We start from the raw sequence: 20,541 nt of genomic DNA, 5'->3' as shown, positions 1-20,541 counted from the left end.
CAACAGCCAAACCTGCCTGGCCTTTCAGCGCCCAGCAGAGTCCTGTGGGTTGCTGTGGTCATTCCCACTTGGGGTGCGATGCTCCCCCAGCCACACATGCTCCTGCGACCCGTCACACCCTGAGGAAAAACACCATGGCAATAAGGTGTCCTCGTGGGACAAGGTGGCCTGGAAGCTCGCAGGACCCACAGGGAGCATCTGCTCTAGGAGGAGCCTCAGGGAAGCATCTTGGCGTGGGGGGGACCCTCTCCATCCCCTCCTGGCCGGGGGGGCACGTCCCCTGCCCTGCCCTGGCCACAGCTCTGGCCGGAGCCATCAATCCCTGCGGAGCCTCCTGCTCCTGCAGGGATCCAAACAAACACTTCTGCCGGGAAGTGCGCTGCAGTGGTGCTTGAAATAAATAACTAATTTCTCCCTACATGATCTCAAGGAGCAGGAGAGGCGTGAATAGCAGGGCCCGGTGTCGGGCTGACTGGACTCCCCGGTGCGGTAATTCAGAGGATGACAAACATAAGCCAAAGAAAAATGTTGAAAAATGGGCACTTCCCGCAGCCCTGAGCAAAGGAGCTATTGCAGGGTTTGGAAATAACGAAGGCAAAAAGAGGGAGAGGGGGGAATTTTCTCATTGAGACCAAGTGAAGTGCCAAACAAGCTGCTATTATGGTGGCTTTGAGAGGCACAGGGAGGGGGTGTCGGGGGAAGGAGAGGAGGGAGAGGTGGGGGGAGAAGGAAGGGGGAGAGGGCTGGAGGAAAGGAGAAGGGTGGGAAAGGGGGCGAGAGCGAGGGAGAGAATGAGGGGGACACGAGGAGCAAAAGGTGTGAGGTGATGGGTGGGAGAAGGGGAGAGGAACAAGTTGGGTGATGGTGGCAGGGCCACCACGCGCAGCACCCCGTCCCTCGCCACGCGTCCTCCACATCCAGCCCCCAGCCCGGTCCCTGGCCACCTCCCACCCCCGCACCCACCAGCACCAAAAGGAAAAAAAAAAAAAGAGAGAGAGAGATGGAAAGAAGGAAAACAAAATATCTACAGTTGTCGAGACAAGGGGAGAAAAATAGAGGCAAACATCCATAATTTTCTCTGTGGGGCTTTGCAGTAATTGAGCCATTTGGATAAAAATAAAGGCAGCAGGCCCTTTAGGTAAGAGGAGCTTTTGCAATCCAAGAAGCCTGAATTATGCGCCTTGTATCACTTGAAATCCTCCACCCCATCACCCCCCTCCGCCTCCCACACGCGACACCAAACCACTTTCCCTTTTCTTCTTTTTTTTTTCTCCTCTCCTTTTTTAAGTACCCTGTCAAATGTCGTCCGATGAGAAGAGAATTTCAGCTGTCACAACTAATTTCAGTTTGTGTGCGTGTGTGAAGGTGTGTGTGTCTTAGGAGTGGGGACGGCGGGGGGAGAAGGATGATGGAGGCGTGGAATCACTCCTTTCTTTTTCCGTTTTTTTTTTTTTTTTTTTTTTTTCCTCAAAATGAAGATTTACATCAAAAATTTGTTTCTGGGAGTGTTTAAGGCCTGTAATTTCCCCCTTTTCAATGGCTGTCTGATGTCTTCTTACCGCCTCGCCTGGCTCCATCTTACTCCCTTCTGCGGCCACATCCAGCACAGGGGCTTGGCTGCACCCTCCTGGCACCCTTAGAGCCGGGGTGAGCCGAGGCAGCTCCAGAAGGCACCCATACCCCTTGCTGGGTGCTGGCACTGCCGAAACCCGGCTCCCAGAGCCAGTCCCGAGCAGGGCACCCAGCTTTGGAGTGGTTTTCCTGTGGAGCAGGCCCCCATGACGCAGAGTAGTGGCCCAGAAGAGCAGACTGGTGCCTGGTCCAAGTGGGACAGCGGTGGGCTGGGAACTGGCCCCGAATGGTGCCCAAAGCCGGGAGAAGCTGGGCTCGTGTCTCGATGCTCCTTGGAGCTGATGCTCTGCTCCCCGGGAATTTCCCTGGGAAAACCACATTGCATCTTCTACCTGGGCTTGGCCACTCTGCCTGCCCCACGCTCCCCAGCGAAGCGGTGAAGTATCTGCCTGCTTGTAAGAAAGGGAGAAGCAAAGCCCTGGGTGGGTGTTCTCTGGAGTGGCTGGAGAAATTGCCTTCATCGTGGCTGAAAGGTGTTGGTGATGCTGAAGTGATGCAGACACACACATCTGGTTGTTTTAAATCCACCCCCCCATCAAGCCATGCTCCTGTTCCCAAAACAGTCATTTTGCTTAAGAATGAGACCTGCAATGATCCAAGAAGAGGAAATGTTGGTACTCGTGTGAGTACCAACTTGGAGGGGCACCGGGTGGTTTCGTCAGCCCCAGCGAGTCCTTCGTGTGGGTGAGGACACTGCACACAACACCAGCAAGAGTGAAAACAAGCCAAGGAGGAGAAACACAGCACTTGCGTCATTTGGGTCATAGTTTGAGTCTTGAGTTTAATGCTCTGGCCCGGCAGCCTTGGGAAACCAGCCCTGGGATTAGCTGGCCGTGTCTGGAGCACTGTGCTCAGCTCTGCAGCCTGCAGCAGGACGTGGAGCTGTTGGAGCAGGTCCAGAGGCCACGAGGATGCTCAGGGGCTGGGGCACATGTGTGAAGACACCTGAGGGAGCTGAGGGTGTTCAGCCTGGAGAAGGCTCCAGGGAGACCTCACAGTGGCCTTCCAGTGCCTACAGGGGGCTGCAGGAAAGCTGGGGAGGGTCTCTTGGTCAGGGGGTGTAGTGACAGGACAAGGGGTATGGCTTTAAGGTACCCAAGGGTTGAGGTGGCACAATGAAGGAATTCTGTGTGGTGAGGGTGGCAGGGCCGTGCCGCAGGCTGCCAGGGTGGCTGTGGGCACCCCATTCCTGGAAGTCCCCAAGGACGGGGCTTTGGGCGGCCTCCACGGAGGGAGGCGTTGTGCCCTAGGGGGGGGCTGGTGGGCGATCCGTGAGCTGCCCCCAGCCCTGCCCACGCCACAGGTGGCTCTGTGGGGGCTCTGTAGTGGCTCTGTGCGTGGGTGGGTGGCTCTGTGGGGTGTCTGTGGGAGCTCTGTGGGTGGGTGGGTGGCTCTGCAGGGGCTCTTTGGGGGACTCTGTGAGTCGGGGGGGTGGTCTGTGGGTCTGTGGTGGGTCTGTGGGGGCTTGTGGGTGAGTGGGTGGCTCTGTGGGTCTGTGAGGGGTCTGTGGGACTTTGGGGGCTCTGTGGGGGCTCTGTGGGTGGGTGGGTGGCTCTGCAGGGGCTCTTTGGGGAACTCCGTGGGTTTGCGGTGGCTCTGTGGAACTGTAGGGGCTCTGTGGGGCTTTGTGGCTCCGTGTCCCCGAGGGGGCCGCAGGCTGCTCCTTGCGCCACCCCCGGCCCGCTGCAGAGCCCGGGGACACGGGGACACGGCCCCGCTCCTCGTGACACGCGTGGAAACGGGCGGGCGGACGGGTGGGCATCCACACGGTGCCTGCAATCGGTACCGGTACCAGAACCGGGACCCAGACAGGGACCGGAACCGGTACCGGCACCGGTACCGACCCCGTGCCCAGCGCCGCGCCTTGCCCCAGCACCAACGCCCCGCTCCCCTTCTCTCCCCGCCCCCCCCGTCGCCCCCCAATCCCCGGTTCCCCGCCCCGCTCCCGCCCCGGTTCCCGCCCCACTTCCGCCGGAAGCGGGGGGCTCTTTCCCTTTCCGGGTGCGGGTCCCCGGGCGGGACGGCGGCGGCGGTGGAGGCGGCGGCAGCGGGGCGCGGGTCATGGCGGAGCTGGCGCAGGGGCAGAGCGCGGCGCCCGTGGGGATCAAGGCCGAGGGGTTCGTCGATGCCCTGCACCGGGTCCGGCAGGTAACCGCCGGGCCGGGGGCGTCCCCGGGGCTCGGGGCAGGGCCCGCTCGGTGGCACCCGGGGCCGGCTGGGGGCACCCGTGGGTGGTACCGGGCCCCTCGCTGTGGTACCGAGCCCCTCGCTGTGGTACCGGGCCCCTCCCCTGGGTGACACCGGGCCCCTCCCCGTGGTACCGGGTCCTCCTCCCCCTCCCCTCCCCCCCCCCGCCGTGTCCCGGCCCCGCAGCCCCCCTCCTCTGCCCTCCCCAGGGTGGAGGAAGGGGCCATCGTGAAGGTTTTTATCGATAAGGTGCCTTTGGGTTAACCCCCAGCAGGCCCCGTGCGGGGTCTGGTCCCCCTCCTCCTGGAGGGAGAGGCAGGGGGTGTCCCAAGCAGTCTGAGGGTTTGCACAGTGGTGAAATGGCAGCTTGCAGGGCGAGAGGTGAGACCCGGTTTAATCAACGCCCTCGTGCAGGGGATGGGGTGTCCCAGCCTCGCACGTGGGGTCTGGCGTCCCCCCTGTGCTGCGCTCTGGGGAAAGTGGCTTCAGAAGCAAGGGGCTGCTGCTGTCCTCGCTGCTTGCGTTTCGCATTTCTTGCCCCGTGTCTGTGGCAGGCGTTGGTTCCACCCCTGAGCGGGTTGCCCCGTGCTGCAGCGAGGTGTGACACAGCTACGTGCTAGCACCAGTGCTGGCAGACTGACTTTATTCTTTCCAATGTTACGCGCCAGGTAGGGAGAATCGCCTTCCGTTTCCCAGGCTCGCTTTTCTCATTTAGCTGGGAAACTTTGAAGGACCTAAGGCAGGCCCTAGGACCTCCTGATGGGACCTGAGTGGCGTACCGTCGCTTGCGGCTCGCTGGTGAATCAGTGTGGCAGCAAATCCTGTTCTGCGCAGTCTGCAGCAAACGTACAGAGGCGCTGGCTGCTCTAGAGGAACACCCTGCGCCTTCCCAGAAGAGCTCGCGAGCCAGTTTGCTCTTCGCCTGCTCGTTTCTGCCTTAGAAGTACAGCAGTAGGCGAGCTGCGTGCTAGCTGCCCCCCAGGTGAAGCCACGCGTCGCTTCTCTCGGTGGCTCGCAAAGCCCCGTGGCCTTGACGGCGTGCGGTGTCTGAGAGCTCCGCTGTTAGCCCAGGGTTATCTGCTCGATGCGGTTAAATTGAGGGGGGTTGCAGCTGTGTTTGTCTTGACCTGGTCATCTGTAACCGAAGGCCTCTCGTTGCAAAAACATCTCAGGTTGTCTGATATTATTATTGCCTGCTCGCCGCTGAATGATGTTGCGATGACTGATGTGCAAGGAGATCATCAGTTCCTTGCTGGTCGGTTGTAGCGTGTTGAAACCTTTCTGTGAATGTGTTTGAAGCGTCACACCGTGCAGCGTTCATCTGATCAGCCACAGGTTAAGTGCGACGCCTCCGTTCAGCTAAGGCAGGGCTTTCCAGAAATTGATGGGGATACGTGTTGTGTGGTCGCTGTTGCGTTTGTAGGGTGGGTTGAGGAGCCTCACGTTGACACACGAAGGAGGTGGAGTATCAAATACTTCTGTAACTTAGCTCTGCTCGCTTACTCCAATTTTGCTGTTCTTAAATTCGCTATACCTGTAAGAATATACTGGGTTTCCCTGGGCACGCAACATCAGTCTGAGTTGAAATATGTCAAAATATCCAGAGCTGCCAGCCGTGGGTCAAACACCACAGCATAGCAGCCGATCTTCCACGCTAGAAACAAGTGTGTTGAGAAATGCTCTCTGCACGCGTTCTGGGAGCCCAGTGCCTACATTTTTGTGCAGTGAGTTGTCCGCTGCCTCTTGAATGTTCCGTTTTTTTGTTAGTATTTGTGGGATGAGAAGAATTGTTGGCAAGTGCTCCGTGGAGAGAGGTTCACCTCGCCACCCTGGCAGTCTGTGATGAGGCTTGCTGGCTGAGAGTCAGGTGGGGTGCAGAGGCAGGTACACCTAGCGCTTCTCGGGAGGTGATGGCAGAGCTTTCACTGGCAATGTTTAATGCTGTAGCATGCCTGACCCATCTTGGTCTGGTACGTAGAGGTCAGCTTTTACTCCTGGCCTGTGCTGTAGCCTTTTCTGAATATTGCTTCTGCTTTAAGCAGGGAGGGGGCAGAAGGAAAAAAAACGCAATCTCAGTTCTTGCTTCATGTGTTGGCCCGGCATCCCTGGCTTGACATTTGAACTCTCCCAAAGTTTAATTTTGCACTTAAGACTGGTAATCAAATTGGCTAAATTCAGCTCTCATGAGAGCCATTACACAAACCTTGAGCTGTGGTTTCCTGTGCTTAGTTATTAATAGCTAAATAATTCAAGGCAAGGAAGACTTTCCTGATCAATCACCGTGACTGCTCTCAAAGACACCGGGACCTGAGCTAATACGAGAGTAAGAAATCTGTACCACCGCTGGAGGAAATGACTCGTGTTGCTTTTGAAGGACTTGGTTGGATTTATTCTTTTTTCTTGGGGGGTACGTGTGTACTCTTAAATATATGAACTGTATCAAAAAGGACTTTTCCAGGTGAATGGGATGTGGGCTCCTGCACCTTCTGCAGCACGCCTCTGGTGAGTGGATCCTTTGTGGGTCGTAGGAGGTGACCGATCTGCGCGCAGAGGCAGCTGCTCCCAGGCAGGGTGGCTTCTGTGGCATTTTGGTGCGGGAGAGGGAGAAAGGATGTCTGCTCCCCTTCTGAGTAACGGGATCAGAAAGTAAGCAGACCTGCCAGGACTCCAGATAAAAATGGGTTTCTCTTGGACTGTCCTTGGGTCTTGTTCTCGGTGACAGAGCAGTGTCTTGCTTGGCTCTTACCTTCGTGGCAGACTCGTTTGCTGTACACTGTGCGTGTTTGCAGCGCTTGGTGATTCCCTCTTCCTACCTGTGGCATTCTTGTAGCCTCCCATACGTTCTCTGAACCTGAACTTCCAAGGATCATGTGAAGAGGAAAGTCTGCGGCTCGGCAGCCTGTACGTAGCGAGGTGTCTTGGGTACCCTGAAAGGGAGTGAACGACCTCAGACTTCCCGGGAGCCAACAGGCTGTGTGTTTAAAATGCCTTCTGGTGTCAGGCTCCAACTTCTGATTTCCACGGGGAAAAAGGGACCTTAAAACTTACTCCAAAAGGGCATGGAGAAAAGTACTTTTCAGATCATCCTCAAAGTTTTAGAGCTTTGCAATTAGCCTAGTACGTAGGGAAACCACCTGTGGGATGCTACTTAAATGGCTGGGGACGGTTTTGCTGCTTCCTGCAGAGTTTTGGAGGAACGGCTGCCATGCAGGTGAGTCTTCTGTCTGAGCGGGAAGGGTGGCAGAGGCCCTGGAATTGTTTGTTGGAGGGGTCAGGTGCCAGCGCCTTGTTGTTTTATATCCCGCTAATGTCTCAGATGGGTGTTTTTACTGGTTGCTGTTCTTTTGCAGGACAGCAGGGAGAGGCCTTTCCCAGAAGCGGGGCCCTTTTGAGAGCTGAATTCAGCAGACACTGGTGGTTGAGTCCCGTTGTGCCTAGCCGAGAAGTTCCGCATCTAAAAGTGTTTGGGTACTGCACCACTTTTAAAGGCTGGTGAAGGTATAGGAGGACAGAAATGTACGGTATTAGGAAAACGTATGCCTCACGCAACTCTTGTTTGTTTTGCTCTTCTTGGCTTTACAATTGCAATTTTTGTAGCCAAGCCTTATGCTGTGTCCTTTAAATCGCTTGTTGGAGAGCTTTATTTTGAGGGGATTCAGTGCAGAAACAGGTCTGGGGTAGAGATGCTTTTTTCCCAGCGTACTTCAGAGCTCAGTGAAATGGATGCGCTGGGTTTTAAAAAAAAAAAAAAAAAAAAAGGCCTGACATGCAGAGGGACAAAAGCTGTGGCTAGCAGTACGGTACTCAAGGTCATCTGGTCAGATAAGGGCTAGGTCTGCTTACTTTTGCTCTGTTCTAACTTCTGTGCTTATCTCCCTGCTGAACCTGTAGTGGAAACGGAGGTTCCCATTGTAGGTCGAACATAAGAAGTTTAAAAAAATATATTTCAGCTGCTACGTCTGCTGTGGAAGCTTAACTCTTAATTTTGCAGGGTGTTTTTCCTGCTGGAGGGAGGTGGCGTGTTGTCTGCGTGTAATCCTGTGGCAGCTGGGAGGCTTTGGAGATAAGGGTGCAAGTTTCAATAAAGGAAGGGAAAAAAACATCTCAAAAGCTGATAGAAAATTGCATCGACTCTCTTATTTTGTCCTTTACTTGAGGCTTCTGTGCTGGGGAGATAATTGTGTGCTAAGCACGAGTAGGGATTTATGAAGCTCTCCTGCTCTGGGAGCCAAAATCCCTGGTGCTGGTGATCTGTTCGTTCACACCTTTGTGCTTAATGCCAGCTTCCTTCTGTTGGCCAATTCCTGCTATCCACTGAACAGTTTTTCCTACCCCATGCACGTGTGGTGAGTGATTTCAGTTCCAAACTGTCAGCTAGCCACTTCCACGTCTTCCAGATTATTTTTTTTGAGTAAATAATCACTAACAGAAAGATTTCACAAAGGGCACTGTAAAATCAGATGATCCAAAATAAGCCAGGGTGTGTTACAGCTGACCACAATTCCTCTTGGCATGTGTTTGGATTGTATATTATGGTGTTAAAGCTGTCAATAGACTGGTACGAAATATAAGTTTTAAATCTTTTTCAGCACTGAAGCAGTCAGGAAACACCTGTGCTCTTCGTACCTTCACTAAAATCCTCTGCATCCCAAACATGACGGGGGAGCCTGTGGGTAAGGGGCTACCACCCTGGGTGCAGTACAGCAGAAAGCAAGGCATCACCTGATGCTTTCTGGTGCAGAATGGACAAGGGCTCATCCGTGTTGATGCTTTCAGAATTATTTTCCTGTGAGCTTATTAGCTCTTGGACACGTTGACACGCGGCGTGCTTGTTGTCAGAGCTTTGCCACGTGGTCGCTGTGCTGGTTGGGGCACTAAAACTAGGTTATGGCTGAACAGTTCTTCCTTTTTGGGGTCTAGGTCGGTCAAACTGGGGGCTTAATGGTCCGGTGTTGTATTCGCAGTTGTTCATCCAAAACCAGTCAAAATCCTGCGGGTAAAAGTGGCAAGATTTTATTCTCTGGCTGCTGGCACTTCTGATCCAACAAAGTTGCTGCCTTTCTAAAAGAGGACAGGAAGGAATGGTCAGAATGAGAAAATGGTCAAAACTTGGAGCCCTTTTCATGCGAGGCATTGAAGGGAATGTTTTCTATTCTCTTTCTAAAAGCAGTGCCCTCAATCTTCCGAGGTTATTTCAAACAGCGTTTTTTCCCTACCCTGTGGTTCTGCATCCTGGGCAGTTGTTTATTCCTCTGCAGCAGCTGATAGTGTCAACAACCAGAGTTACTGCGGGTGTCTTTCTGTTGCAATAAAACTTAAATTTTAGAACCACCTTTAGTTATATTTCTTGTTTGCCCTTGCCTTCGTTTAGAGCATACCTGTGTAAAGTGCTCTTTTTCCATCTATTCCTTCTGATGCTTCTCTGGCGAAACCTCAGCTGTAATAGAGTGCGATCGGACTCCGGGCACATACTCGATTTGGTGATTTTCTTTCTGCTGGGAAAGGAAGCAAATGCTGTAGAATACACAGAATATGTATATATTTTTCTGCAACTTTTTTATTCTGCACTTGCTTGCTCTAGCAAAGCTTTTTACGTATGCCAGGGGTGCGGTGAGGCTGCAGTTTGCCTGGCCCCGAAGGCTGCAGTAGCTCAGAGCAGCCCCGACGTCCTGCACCTGCACGGCTTCTAGACCTGGCTGGGGGAGCAGGTGAAAGCTCTCTTCTGCCGCATCGGTCCGGCCTGGTGTGTCCCACGTGTCGTTAGAGACGAGCTCAGCTTTCACTCTTATTAAGTGAGAGCGAGGTGTGTGCCTCTCACCTGTTTTATCTGCTTACCCCGGTGCCCTCACTGTGATGCCAGAGCGTCTCCTCTTTCCTTTCAGTGTCCTCCTTGCATCCCAGCTCCCCCGGGAATGGCTGGTGCTCCTCTGAGGGCTGGAAGCGGAGGCACAGGCCGATACAGTCACTCAAGCTGTATTGACTGCTGCAGGAAATTGCAGCTAATTCTGGGCTGATAGTTTGCCCAGTGGCTTATTCTTCGTACGGCAAGCGCAGGCTGAGCCAGGCCCTCGGCGAGGAGTTCCCAACCCTGTCCTTGTGCTGTGTATCTTCACATTCCTCGCCTTCCACTCCCCTCACCCCCACTGATGCCCACGTCTGCGTTTCTGTGGGTCTGGATGTGTGCAGATCCAGCAGGAGCCTGTGTCCTCCTACACGGCCGTGGCGGCGGTGGCTTCCCCAGGACAGAGCTGGGGAGCTCGCTTGGCTCTTTGCTAGATGTAGCTTGTCAGCTGAACGAACAAACAAATCTGAATTTAATATCGCAGGCAGTAAATAAGTACTCGTGACCAGGAAGAGGAGCTGGGCGAACGTGATCTTAATTAAACAAATAGCAAAAGCAAGAGGAAGACTGGTTACTGTACAAATAAAGTGCTGCTTGCTTAGGACTTACAAAGCCACCTACATAGAAAAGAGCTGGGAGAAGGTTGCACTGGGGTAAAGGCTTTGCTGGAAGAAGGAATGGTCAGCTCTGGTGGCTGAAACTGCAAATACGCTAATCGTGTTTTTATCATCTGGTTTTATAGATTGCTGCTAAAATTGGAGATATTCCTCACTTGAATAATTCTACAACACTCGTGGACCCATCAGTCTATGGTTATGGAGTGCAGAAGCGGCCCCTGGATGATGGAGGTAAGCAGGCTCTGGTGAGCCAGTCTTGTGGAAATACACGTACGGGAGGCAGCTGCCCGCTTTAGGGACAGAAATCAATGCTGCTTTTTGTGCATAGAAATTTTATGCACCGCTCCCTGTGCCGTTTGGCCTTGCATAGCACAGGGCTCCCAGGCATTAGTATCCCTGATTTGGGGCCGTTCTTTTCTTAGCTCGTGAGCTCGGGGGGTTAGCAATCTCATTCTGCAGTTTAAATCTTGTTCCGTGGTGGTCTGAGGAGGGTGCTTGTTGGAGCCCTGCCGGAGCCCACGTGCACAGTACCAGGTGAATGTAGGCAAGCTGGCCTTCCCTGGCACGCTGTGCTTTCTGAGAGAGGCGGTGCCTAGGGGCACTGTTATATATGTTTCATCCCACGGGTAGCAGTGGTCATAGCACAGCAGACAAGTGGCTGTTGAGTTCTGATTGCTTTGCCTCGTACATGAATTTTAAGGAGATATGGTACGGATATAAGCTGATTCGAGCTGGAAGGAAACTTCCTATATTAGGTGTAACTTTTCTCGTGATTGTTCTTTGAGAATTCTTAAATCTCTGAAGCATTCAACACTGGTTACAACCAAAGAATAATTTACTGGGTAAATCTGGTAAATGTAATGTGTTGTGTGAATTGTTAAAGTTTTAAAATAAGTAGTTTCTTGACTTTGGGAACAAGAAAGAACATCATTTTTTTTTTTTTTTTTTTTTTTTTTTTTTTTTTACAACTCTAATGTGTACTGTTACAAGAAAAGCGTTTGTATCTGTGCTGCTGTATAGAATTCACCTTTTCCTGTGGCTGGTTATCCCCCAAAAATGTGGCCATGTCTTCCTTGTCTAGTGTTTTTACTCAGCCAGCTCTGCATGTTGATTCTTTCCTCCAGAGACATTTGGGAGTGCTGAGGAGACGTGTAAAGCTTTTTCCCAGCACTTCATTTTAAAAATATTTTTTTTTCTGTCTGACGCAAAGCTGCACGAGGCAGGGGCTGAAAATATTGCACGTCTGCTGCTCGTTCCGAAAAGCATGCTGGAGCACGGGCAGACGGTTCTTTCATGTGGAGCCTCTGGCTGGCTAGCATTACTGCTGTCTGAACGTATGCCACGACCCACTTTGTTCTCTGGCGTTGGCTCTGTTTGAGCAAGAGGTTGCTGCTTGTTCGGTTTGGTGTTTTAGGAGGGAGTGGGTTGATTTGTGTGAGCCCCTGCCCCTCGTATCTCGAGCTGGAGCATCGCTGTGTTTGCAAGAAGCCAGAGGCCTCGTGTTGTTGTTACGTGCTGGTTTCGGTGTGGGAAGGTGCTTGGCTGTCATGCAATGAACCGTGAAACTCGCTGCTTTTTTGTGATCAGGCAGATGTGTTTAGTGTGGTTTTAATTGCTAGGCTAGACCAACTGCAAAGAAAATGGCTTGCAAACGTGTTCTGGCCTTTTCTTCCTTTCCAGCTGTTTGCAGCTTCAGCTTCCCTTAGAGCGGTACTCAAACGAACGTCTGGTCGTGGACATTATTTCAAATGATGTCATCTGAAGGTGCTGCTTCCATTCCAGAAACACTAGTGCAGTAGGAGGTGTGAATAGGTCCTATTTTGTCATTGATTTCAATATTTTTAGTGTAAATTTGAAGAAGGCTGGACCACACTGGGCTGTCTGGGTGGCTCAGATAAGTGGCTGTATGTGAAAGAGGATCCAAGTTGTCTTCTAGGAACTAGTTGTTCATAACATTAGCCCTACCTATTTTTTCATTGTTCCAGCAGACTGAGCTTGAGAAATCTGACCTCTTAGCAAGGTGTCTTGGAGAATTTTTTTAATAAATGAAATAGCTGTAATGCCTGATGGCAGGCAGGTTGGACTTTGTCCTTCTACGCGTGAGCACTCTTACTTGCTGAACCTCGTTTGTGTTGACACAAACCATGTCAATACAGTTGCAGTTTGGGCCGTAAATGCACCTTCCAGCTGGTATCTTGCGCTGGGATAGACAATCCCGCGTTGCAGGCGTTGTTCCTGGAGAGCCTTCCACAGGGGCTGGGCTCTTGAGTGTCGGATTTGGGGTTCTGGGGATGTAAAGACCTACAAGTGCTTGCTCACCCTGTGGTTTAGCGCTGGGCCTCGTTTGTAACACGGTTCAAAGTAGCTCCGAGTGGTCTGTTTGCCCTTGGGTCCTTCGCATGCATCTGTAAGTTGTGTAACTTTTCCCACTGCCTGCCCCAAAATCTGATCCGTGAGATCTTAGAGGAGAACTGAAATAATGGAAGTGGTATTTTAAGGGACTGGAATCTCACAGAGAAATCGGACTTGTCAGGGCAGGAGCAAGGGAAGTATTTGTACTTTTAGCTTTGGTTACCTTGGGTTTTATTTCTAAATAAGTCTGGGAAGGTGCAGCCTGTCAGAGGAACCCCTGAGCAGTGGCTGCTTCTTGCTCTGTATCTATTGGTGGTATGATCCATACTTTACTCGCTCTTGGGCTACCTGCTCTTGCTGCCATGGCGTTAAAAGTCCTATAATGCAGCACTTGGGCTGTAGGTGTCTGAAAGATGGCAGTTGCTTTTAATAGGACACTTAAATTAGGAAAGCACTTCCTATTGGGGTGATCTTCAGTCCTCTGGTGGCTGCAAACAAGGGGAGTCAGGGGCGTGTGCCCCCACTTTCCTGCTTTTCCTGCTGTGAGCTCTGGTTTGGGGATGTTGTCATCAAGAAGCGATTATTTGTCTTTATCATGCTCTAGAAATCTTACAGTGCAGGGATTCGGATGCGTTCTGCTACCCTGGATAGCTCGAAAGCAGATCTGGTGGTGAGTCTCGGGATTGTTTACCTCTGCGTACTGCGTGGCTGTGGCTGCCTACAGTCCTCGCTGCTTCCTTACCCCCGTGTAGCTGATAGAAAATTACTTCCATTCCAAATGCTGCTGGAAAAATGGGTTCAGAGAATATGAAAGTATTTGAGGTGACAAGAGAACTGTCTGTCTTCCAGGAAAATCTAATTCTGCCTGTCTGTTTTCGTAAACAGCTGCTGGCACCCTGATTGATGTCAGCTTAGGAAGCGGCCTTAAGACAGGATGACAGTGTGCTGGTCGAAACAAATTCAGCTGCTTTTAGAGCATTTCCAGGAAAAATAGTCTTGTCATAGTGCTGGGGACCAGAATGCGTGAGTCCCTTTCGCATTTCCCTTAACAGACGTTCACCCAAAACAGTGAGCTGCCGGGACTGGTGGTGGCGAGCTGATCTTTTGGTAGTAGATGAGGTTGGAGACTGATTGTTTTATCCTTGCTGCTTTAAGGCTGTTTCCAGAGAGTGGAAGTAGTCATCGTGCAATTAGCGGGGAGGAGATGGGGCTTACCCGTGCTGCTAACGAGGTCGGTGGTGGTGGGAGATGGGGCCGGCTCCCAGCTGCGGGGAGACCCCAGTGGCACCTCGCTCGGTGGCTGCTGCTGAGGATAGGTCCCAGTTCATGGGATCCTACATGGATATCCTACAGGATATTCATGGATATCCTACAGGATAGATCCTCCTGTTCATGGCCAGCAGCAGCTCTTGGCCTCCCTGCACGTGAACGGGTCCCTCTAATTACCAGCACAAGTTAATAAGTTTATTTAACGCGAAACCCATCGTTGAAGAAGCAGGCTCCTTTCCCTCCAAGGAAGGAGGGGTCTGGTGTGCTGGAAAGCCAGCGAGTGCCAGAACCTCAGCGTTAGCCTTTGTTTGCTCTGTTTTGGGCTGCTTTGAAGAAGTTCCCGTCGGTACAGGTAGGGGTAAGCAGCGGTGCTGAAGCTGAAGGTTGGGGTATCCTTTGAGTCTGGGGAAACAAAGACGAGGAGGCTCGCACCACATCCCTCCACCCCTGCCTTCTCCAGGCTTCTGTGGTACGTCCAACACGAAGTCGGTCTGTGTTGGTGCAACAGGGCGTGATTGTAGGGAGAGCCTAGGGGCTCGAGCACAACACGGTCCTGCTGTACAGACACTTCATTCGTTTGCTCTGACTTGTTTTTGATGAAAATACCTGGGGGCACAGGGAAATCCTGTCCCCTTGTCCTACAGACAGAAGTTCGTAGCGATGCGCCTTGACGCATCGGTAGCAGTGGTGGGACCAGGACAGAAACTCAGGACTCTTGGCAAAAGGTTGAGTGTTCCATGCAAAATGGCAGCTTCCTTCAAAACTGCAACTCTACACACCACCATTTTTTAATAAGGAAATTTAATGGGAAAAATAGTCCCTATAAAGATTTGCAGCAAGGGCAGACAGGAAAATAGGTTTTGGCCATTTATTTAAAAAAAAATAACACACCAATATTTAATGATGAACAACAGTTAGAGTAATTAGTATCTTCCTTGTAGCTTTCTAAAACTGATGATGATCCAATTCCGGTTTGAAAGCATGAAATAAAGCCCTTTTCCACCGCTTTCCAGGGGATGAGCTGTTCTGGTTTTGTTCTAGGCACGGAAATATTCTCGATGAGATTGTATATTCCCATCATGCACGTAAATTTAGTGGGAGGCACTGCTCTGCTTTATGGGGTGGAAGAAAATCTGCATTTGTTTTGAGTATCTGTTAGGTAAAATCCAGTTAAAGGTGAAGCCTAAAGAAGAGCGAAGAGTTATCAACCAGCAGGTGCCATTAACAGGAAATTGTGCTTATTTTATTCAGCGTTTTTCCTTATTTGCAGTAAAATGACTGCAGTTACAGTTAAATTGGACTCGATAGATGTAAAAGGGGGAAATATGTACGTGGCTTGTCAGAGTTCAGTCCCCTCCCTGGCGCGAGGAGGGAGATGGTGGAGCAGAACATCAGCTCTCAGCGCTGCCGCAGGCGTCTTCGGCCCCAGCCTCGCCTCTCTATCAGTGTCTGTCTTTCAGAGCAAAATGGGCACGGTAGAGAAGGAATTAAACTGCAGATTGTTGGGACCAGGAGCTACGGCCATCCATTTTCCTCCCAAAGGGAGAGAAATTGTATCTGACTTCAGGCAGATCCCTCCCGGTTGTCTCCGCCTGCTTTGCTTCTCGGCTCTTGGAGAGGTCGTCCGTGGCGTGTGGAGGGGGTGCTCTTGTGCACGAGTTACTGTGGCTTAGTTGGTTTTTAACTGGTTTGTACAATAAGTGAATAAAGTCAGGATGATATGGCTGGGGGTGGTGACCAGCTGTGTTCGTATGGTACTCGGAGCGAGCTGGGGGCTGCACCTTACGTACACCGACAGCACTACCCTGCCCGACTGATTCCACTTGTGGTGCTCGTGCAGCTTTCCCCGTGCAAGTTGTCTTTCCCAAGTGCAGGATCGTGTTACAAAATGATGGCTCCTCCGTTACTTGCGTGAACTTCGGGGTTTGATTATAGGATGTGTGTCCGTCTCGTAATTTGTGGGCAGTAGCTGCAGCGTAAGAGACAGCCAAGAGAACTGGTGAGGTGAATTGCCATGCTAAGTGGATATTTAAATACGGCCTCGTAGTGTTAAGACCCCTCTTTCGGGCATCTTGGGGTAATGAGTGGCCTCGTCCTGGCAAGGGCAATCCTCTACTACAGCAACAAGGCTTAGTGCCTATAGGAAAAAATACTCTGACTGCTATTTGGGGCAAGATGGCGAGATTCTGAATGTGTTTTATCATATTTGCTCAATTCTGCAGTCGTAGCTTATCAGCCAGGGCAAATATTCCCCATTACATCACCCGCCTTTTTCGGCTGCAGTATCGACAGTTATCAAATTAGGACTTTTTATATTCAGGGTGAGAATATGCAAAGACAAATCTGACGGAGTCAATAACGCAGCAGTTGTCTTATCGCTGAACTGGAGAGAGTAATAAAATACGTATGCTGCCAATATTTTGGTCCCGACCTATTATCGAGATATCGACACCCCACAGAAATACAGTATTGACTCTCTTGGTCTGTTTTATTTGAGGCAAAGTGTTTGGCCCCAAACTTTACGTACCTTTCTACCGGATTTTGAGCGCGCGGTAGACGTCCGCTTCCTAACCCTGACAGCTGATTGCCGATTTGTTTCAGGTCAAAGAATGTGCAGGTTGCTGCAAGGTAGTTGGGAACAGCATCTTTATTATCACAGCTCACGCGTTGTTGCCCAGTCCCATTTGTTTCTCTACTCGTGCCCTCCAGGCGTGCAATATAATCTTCAACTGGTTGTTAGGACCAAATGGTGGGTTTTTAGCGGGTTTGCTGCAGGCGGAGTCCTGCAGGAAGCCCAGCAGGGCATGTGTTCCCACTTTGCATGAGGCGGTCTAATGATATTTTCCCCCATTAATGTTTGGAAGAAAGATCTAATCTGTGGGGGTAGGGGAAAAAGTCTGTCTGAGGGTTGTCAGCTGGGGAGATAACCGCTAATCAGACATGGACCACCGGCTAACATCGCAGATATGCCTGGAATGTGTGCATTCAGGAAAATGTGTTTTAAAAAAAATACAGTTTTGGTGCCACGAGGTTACTTAACAGATGTATTCCTTTAACAGGTCTCCGTGTAAGTGGGCTCCATGGAGCACAGATAAGAGATACAGAGAGAAGTATGTGCAAGCAATCCGTAATGCTTTTCGCCTAGACTAAAGCTCTGAATCTGCCCTGCTTTTATTTTAGCTTTTTTTAATACATACCAAGCTGCCTGAAAATTCTTTTCTCTCCCTTCAGCTGGTGTCATTCCCCCCCCCCCTTTTTTTTTTTTTTTAACTACTTTGGGTTTAAATGGGAAGGAGGGAGGTTAGTTGGAGGGATTTGGATTTGGGCAGGCAGGATTTTCTCCCATGACTCTCAGCATGGGGAGACACAGATCAATTCCCTACCCTGTGTTCAGCTGGACACTGGGTTATGGTGTGTGTTGATCAAGAAATCCCCTCCTGTTTTGTACCACATAACGCATTCATTTCAGCCACTGAACCTAAATTACTGTTTTGCTTTTCTTTCTTTTTGATGAAATGGTAAGAACTCTTTTTCTATAGGGATGAAGTTAGTTTATCCGTGCTAATGCTTTGATTTTTTTTTTTCCTTTTTTCTCTCTCTGCCACAGTAGGTAACCAGTTAGGGGCCCTGGTACATCAAAGGTAAGCAGTGGGTTATGTTTTATTATTTATTGATCAATTCTAATTGTTTATTGATCCACCATCTGTAGTAGTGTTAGGAAGTCAGAGGTTGAGAATGTGGAGAAACTGTCAGCTTGGGTTTTCTCTGGCAAGGGTTTTCTGCTAACCCTTTAAAGGCTATTCCTTGTTATGAAGAAGGAAGAGTTGAAGTGAAACTTGAATTTGATTCCTGTAAATCTGCAGGACCAAGAATAATAAATTCTCTCTCCTCTCCTTTCCCCTGCCCAAGGCGGGGGGGAGTTAAGCTCTGGCATTTTTACTGAAGTTGAAAGTATTAAACAGGCGGGTGGATCTTTTTTTTTTCTTTCCAGTTCTGTTAATGTAGTATGACCTGGGATGACTCCTTTGATTGTCAAAGATGGTTTGGGGAGACTAAAGCAAGCATGAGTTGTTGCGCAGCACGTCTTAGCATCTAATACACAAGTAAAATTCTCTAATCCTGCTCTTAAGGAGTTGCCCATCTTGTTTTGAGCAGGAAGGGGAGAACATTTCTAAAGCTGGATTCACCTTCAGGTTGGGAGTAGTGCATTTCCATCATAACCAGCTGTTTGGTGGGGCCCTCAGCAGAAAGGACAAGGAATATTTACTCAAAAGCTGGAGAACAATCAGTTTTTCCTGGTGATGCTGTTAGCCTAAAGCTCTTGTACAGCTAGGGATGCACAGAAAAGGGTGGGCAGTGTTGTCTGCTCTGCTACCTGTCTTCTGCCAGGAGTGGCGTTTATGCAGGGAATTGCTCAGGTTAAAAGCCTGAAATGGTTTCTTTCTGGTTTTGGTGGTTGGTTAGGCTCTCCGTGCAGCTGCTCCAGCACAGGGTGGTTTGTAAATCAGGCAGGATAGGATGTTTTGGCAACAGGCTGTGTTTGTTCCAGATTAAAACTGCTGGAATTCTGAGCCTTCCTGGAGCAGGTGGGGTCCGTTCCCCTGCAGATAGGGATGGCAGTGTTTGGTTTTGCTCGTGAGCCTTGGGACGCTGGAGGGCACTTTATCTGCAGGTTAGCTGGCAAAGTCTGGTGGGTATTTTTTACCTTCCCTAACTGATCTAAAGTAAATCATGGGAAGGCTTTGATACACCTCACCACAAAACCTGCATTGAGCTTATTATGCAGGTGTTTGACTGCTTTTGAGATTGCTGAACAAATTGTGTGTAATGCATCTGCCAGCATAGAGAGTTGGCAAATTCTGTACTCAGTCTTGTGTTTTATACATGACAGAAACGGCAAACAAAAAACCCACAAGGTAATTCTTCCCTACTTCATTATGGCCAGGTCTTAGGTAATTGCTTTGAGTGCTACGTTTTGAGGCACAGACACATTGAAAAAGTCCAAAGAGCAGCAGATATGGAAGTCTTGAGGTAGTAGGACTTCAAAGGATAATCAAAGACAGCTTCTTATAAATTCTAAGGAAAAGAATTATAAGGACAGGCAGATTAAAAATAAATCTGAATATCAGAAGGGGCGTTCGTGTCAGGATTGGCATTGGTTAGTGTCTCTTGGCAAGAGCATATCCAAAAGTAGTAGGCAGAGGCCATGGCTTGGAAGGTCTCAGCTAAATATTGAAGGAACTTTGCTGTTACTCTGTTAAATCTGTCTGAAGCAGAACGACCAAAAGATGTTCCTCCATTGACAACAATGGATGGTAGACTGGAAATCTATCCAGTGTAGGAGGAATTAGGTCCATTCTCTCTGCAGCCAGGGTGTGGAGCAGGACCAAGAGGTCCCTTCCAAATGAAATGACTCTGACTGCGATGTAGTATTTACTTGTGTGTGTGCTCAAGAGCCTGATGCTGTGCCTGTTTTCCACAGCAGAGCACGGTCATCTTCCAAATTGTTTTTTGTAATGACTCTCTGATTTTTCTCTTCCTTTTTTTTTTTCAGGGCTGTAATAACAGAAGAGTTCAAAGTGCCTGATAAAATGGTTGGATTTAGTAAGTACCTTGGATGCTTTTGGTATGGTTCTTCTGTGCAAGAATGCTATTTATTCCGTCAGAATAAAACATGTTCACAAGTTTTTGTGCTTGCTATCTTTGGATAAGCTTTGTCTGGTGTTCTCTTCATGGGGACCAGATGATCTGTATTTAAAATCCAGGTGCATGCTGCATGGAAAAGCTTGGTGGCCCAGTAATAAGAACAAGACTGTATGGTACAGGTTACAGAGAGTTGTAGTGGTTCTGTTCCTGAAATTCCAACTGATGCAGTACATAAATATGTCAGAAGATAATTTATTACCCCTCATTGAAATATTTTACTTTGAGTATGCAGAAGTGTGGGAGTTGAGGGAGGAAGAGAAGATTTAAATGTTGAAGTAAGGGTTGGCTCAAGGCAAGCTAAACAGAATTTTAAGTCTTTCATACACTTGCCGCAGGGAAGCACAGCCAGCGTGCATTGCTCAGATGAGGTTTTTTCCTAGACGTGTGTTCCTGGTGCTGCTTTCTTCCTAATTTCTCTTCCTCTTGATGGTCATTACTCTTCCTTTCCATGGCAGCCCCCTGCTTTTGTGACTGCAGTGGTTGCATTGGCTCTTCCCCTGCTAGATGTCTGTGCATCTTTTCCCATTTGATATACAGAGGGTGAAAAGGCAAATAACAGAAGAGGATAATTACTCCTTAGTGCGTCAAGTTTTCTCCCGTCTATACACCATAAAACTGTAGCTGTGGAATTCCTGAGGAGGCAGTCTGTCCTCCCACCAACCTTCGTTATTTATCGGTCCCAGTGCCACACGTGGGGAGGAAGGGATGTTGGAGGGATTCTGTAGCTCTGTGAGCAGGGAGCCTGCATACTCGGCTGGTGTATCAGCTGTGTATTAAACATAATCCTGCTTCAGACAGATAGGGCAGGCGGTGGATCCACAGCTGGGAGATTGTCCTGTGGGAGCACCTCGAGCCAGGCATACCTGTTCGACTTGACAGATTTGCTCTTTTGCAGTCTGTGCAGGAGATGAACGGGGATAGGCACATAACCTTTCC

The 20,541-nt window shown here is 50.1% G+C and overlaps 1 protein-coding gene across 4 annotated transcripts in view; it reads left to right on the top strand.

The window, feature by feature from the left end:
• Positions 1-3,602: 3,602 nt before the first annotated feature.
• FUBP3 (far upstream element binding protein 3) overlaps positions 3,603-20,541 on the top strand; it is a 40,230-nt gene continuing 23,291 nt past the window's right edge. For 2 of the 4 annotated variants that reach the window (XM_035555001.2, XM_035554999.2), the window contains exons 1-5: positions 3,603-3,780; positions 10,404-10,509; positions 16,959-17,009; positions 17,510-17,540; positions 19,454-19,503. In XM_035555001.2, the coding sequence (XP_035410894.1) occupies positions 3,694-3,780; positions 10,404-10,509; positions 16,959-17,009; positions 17,510-17,540; positions 19,454-19,503 (325 nt within the window). In that variant the 5' untranslated portion in view covers positions 3,603-3,693. Of the gene's footprint in view, positions 3,781-10,403; positions 10,510-16,958; positions 17,010-17,506; positions 17,541-19,453; positions 19,504-20,541 lie in introns of all 4 variants that reach the window. The other 2 variants (XM_035555000.2, XM_035554998.2) reach the window with 1 other exon arrangement.

This window comes from Cygnus atratus, chromosome 19, assembly GCF_013377495.2.
Source record: "Cygnus atratus isolate AKBS03 ecotype Queensland, Australia chromosome 19, CAtr_DNAZoo_HiC_assembly, whole genome shotgun sequence".
Lineage (NCBI taxonomy): Eukaryota > Metazoa > Chordata > Aves > Anseriformes > Anatidae > Cygnus > Cygnus atratus.
The sequence above is the reverse complement of the archived record's forward strand: the minus strand, read 5'-3'. Positions and strand labels throughout refer to the sequence as shown.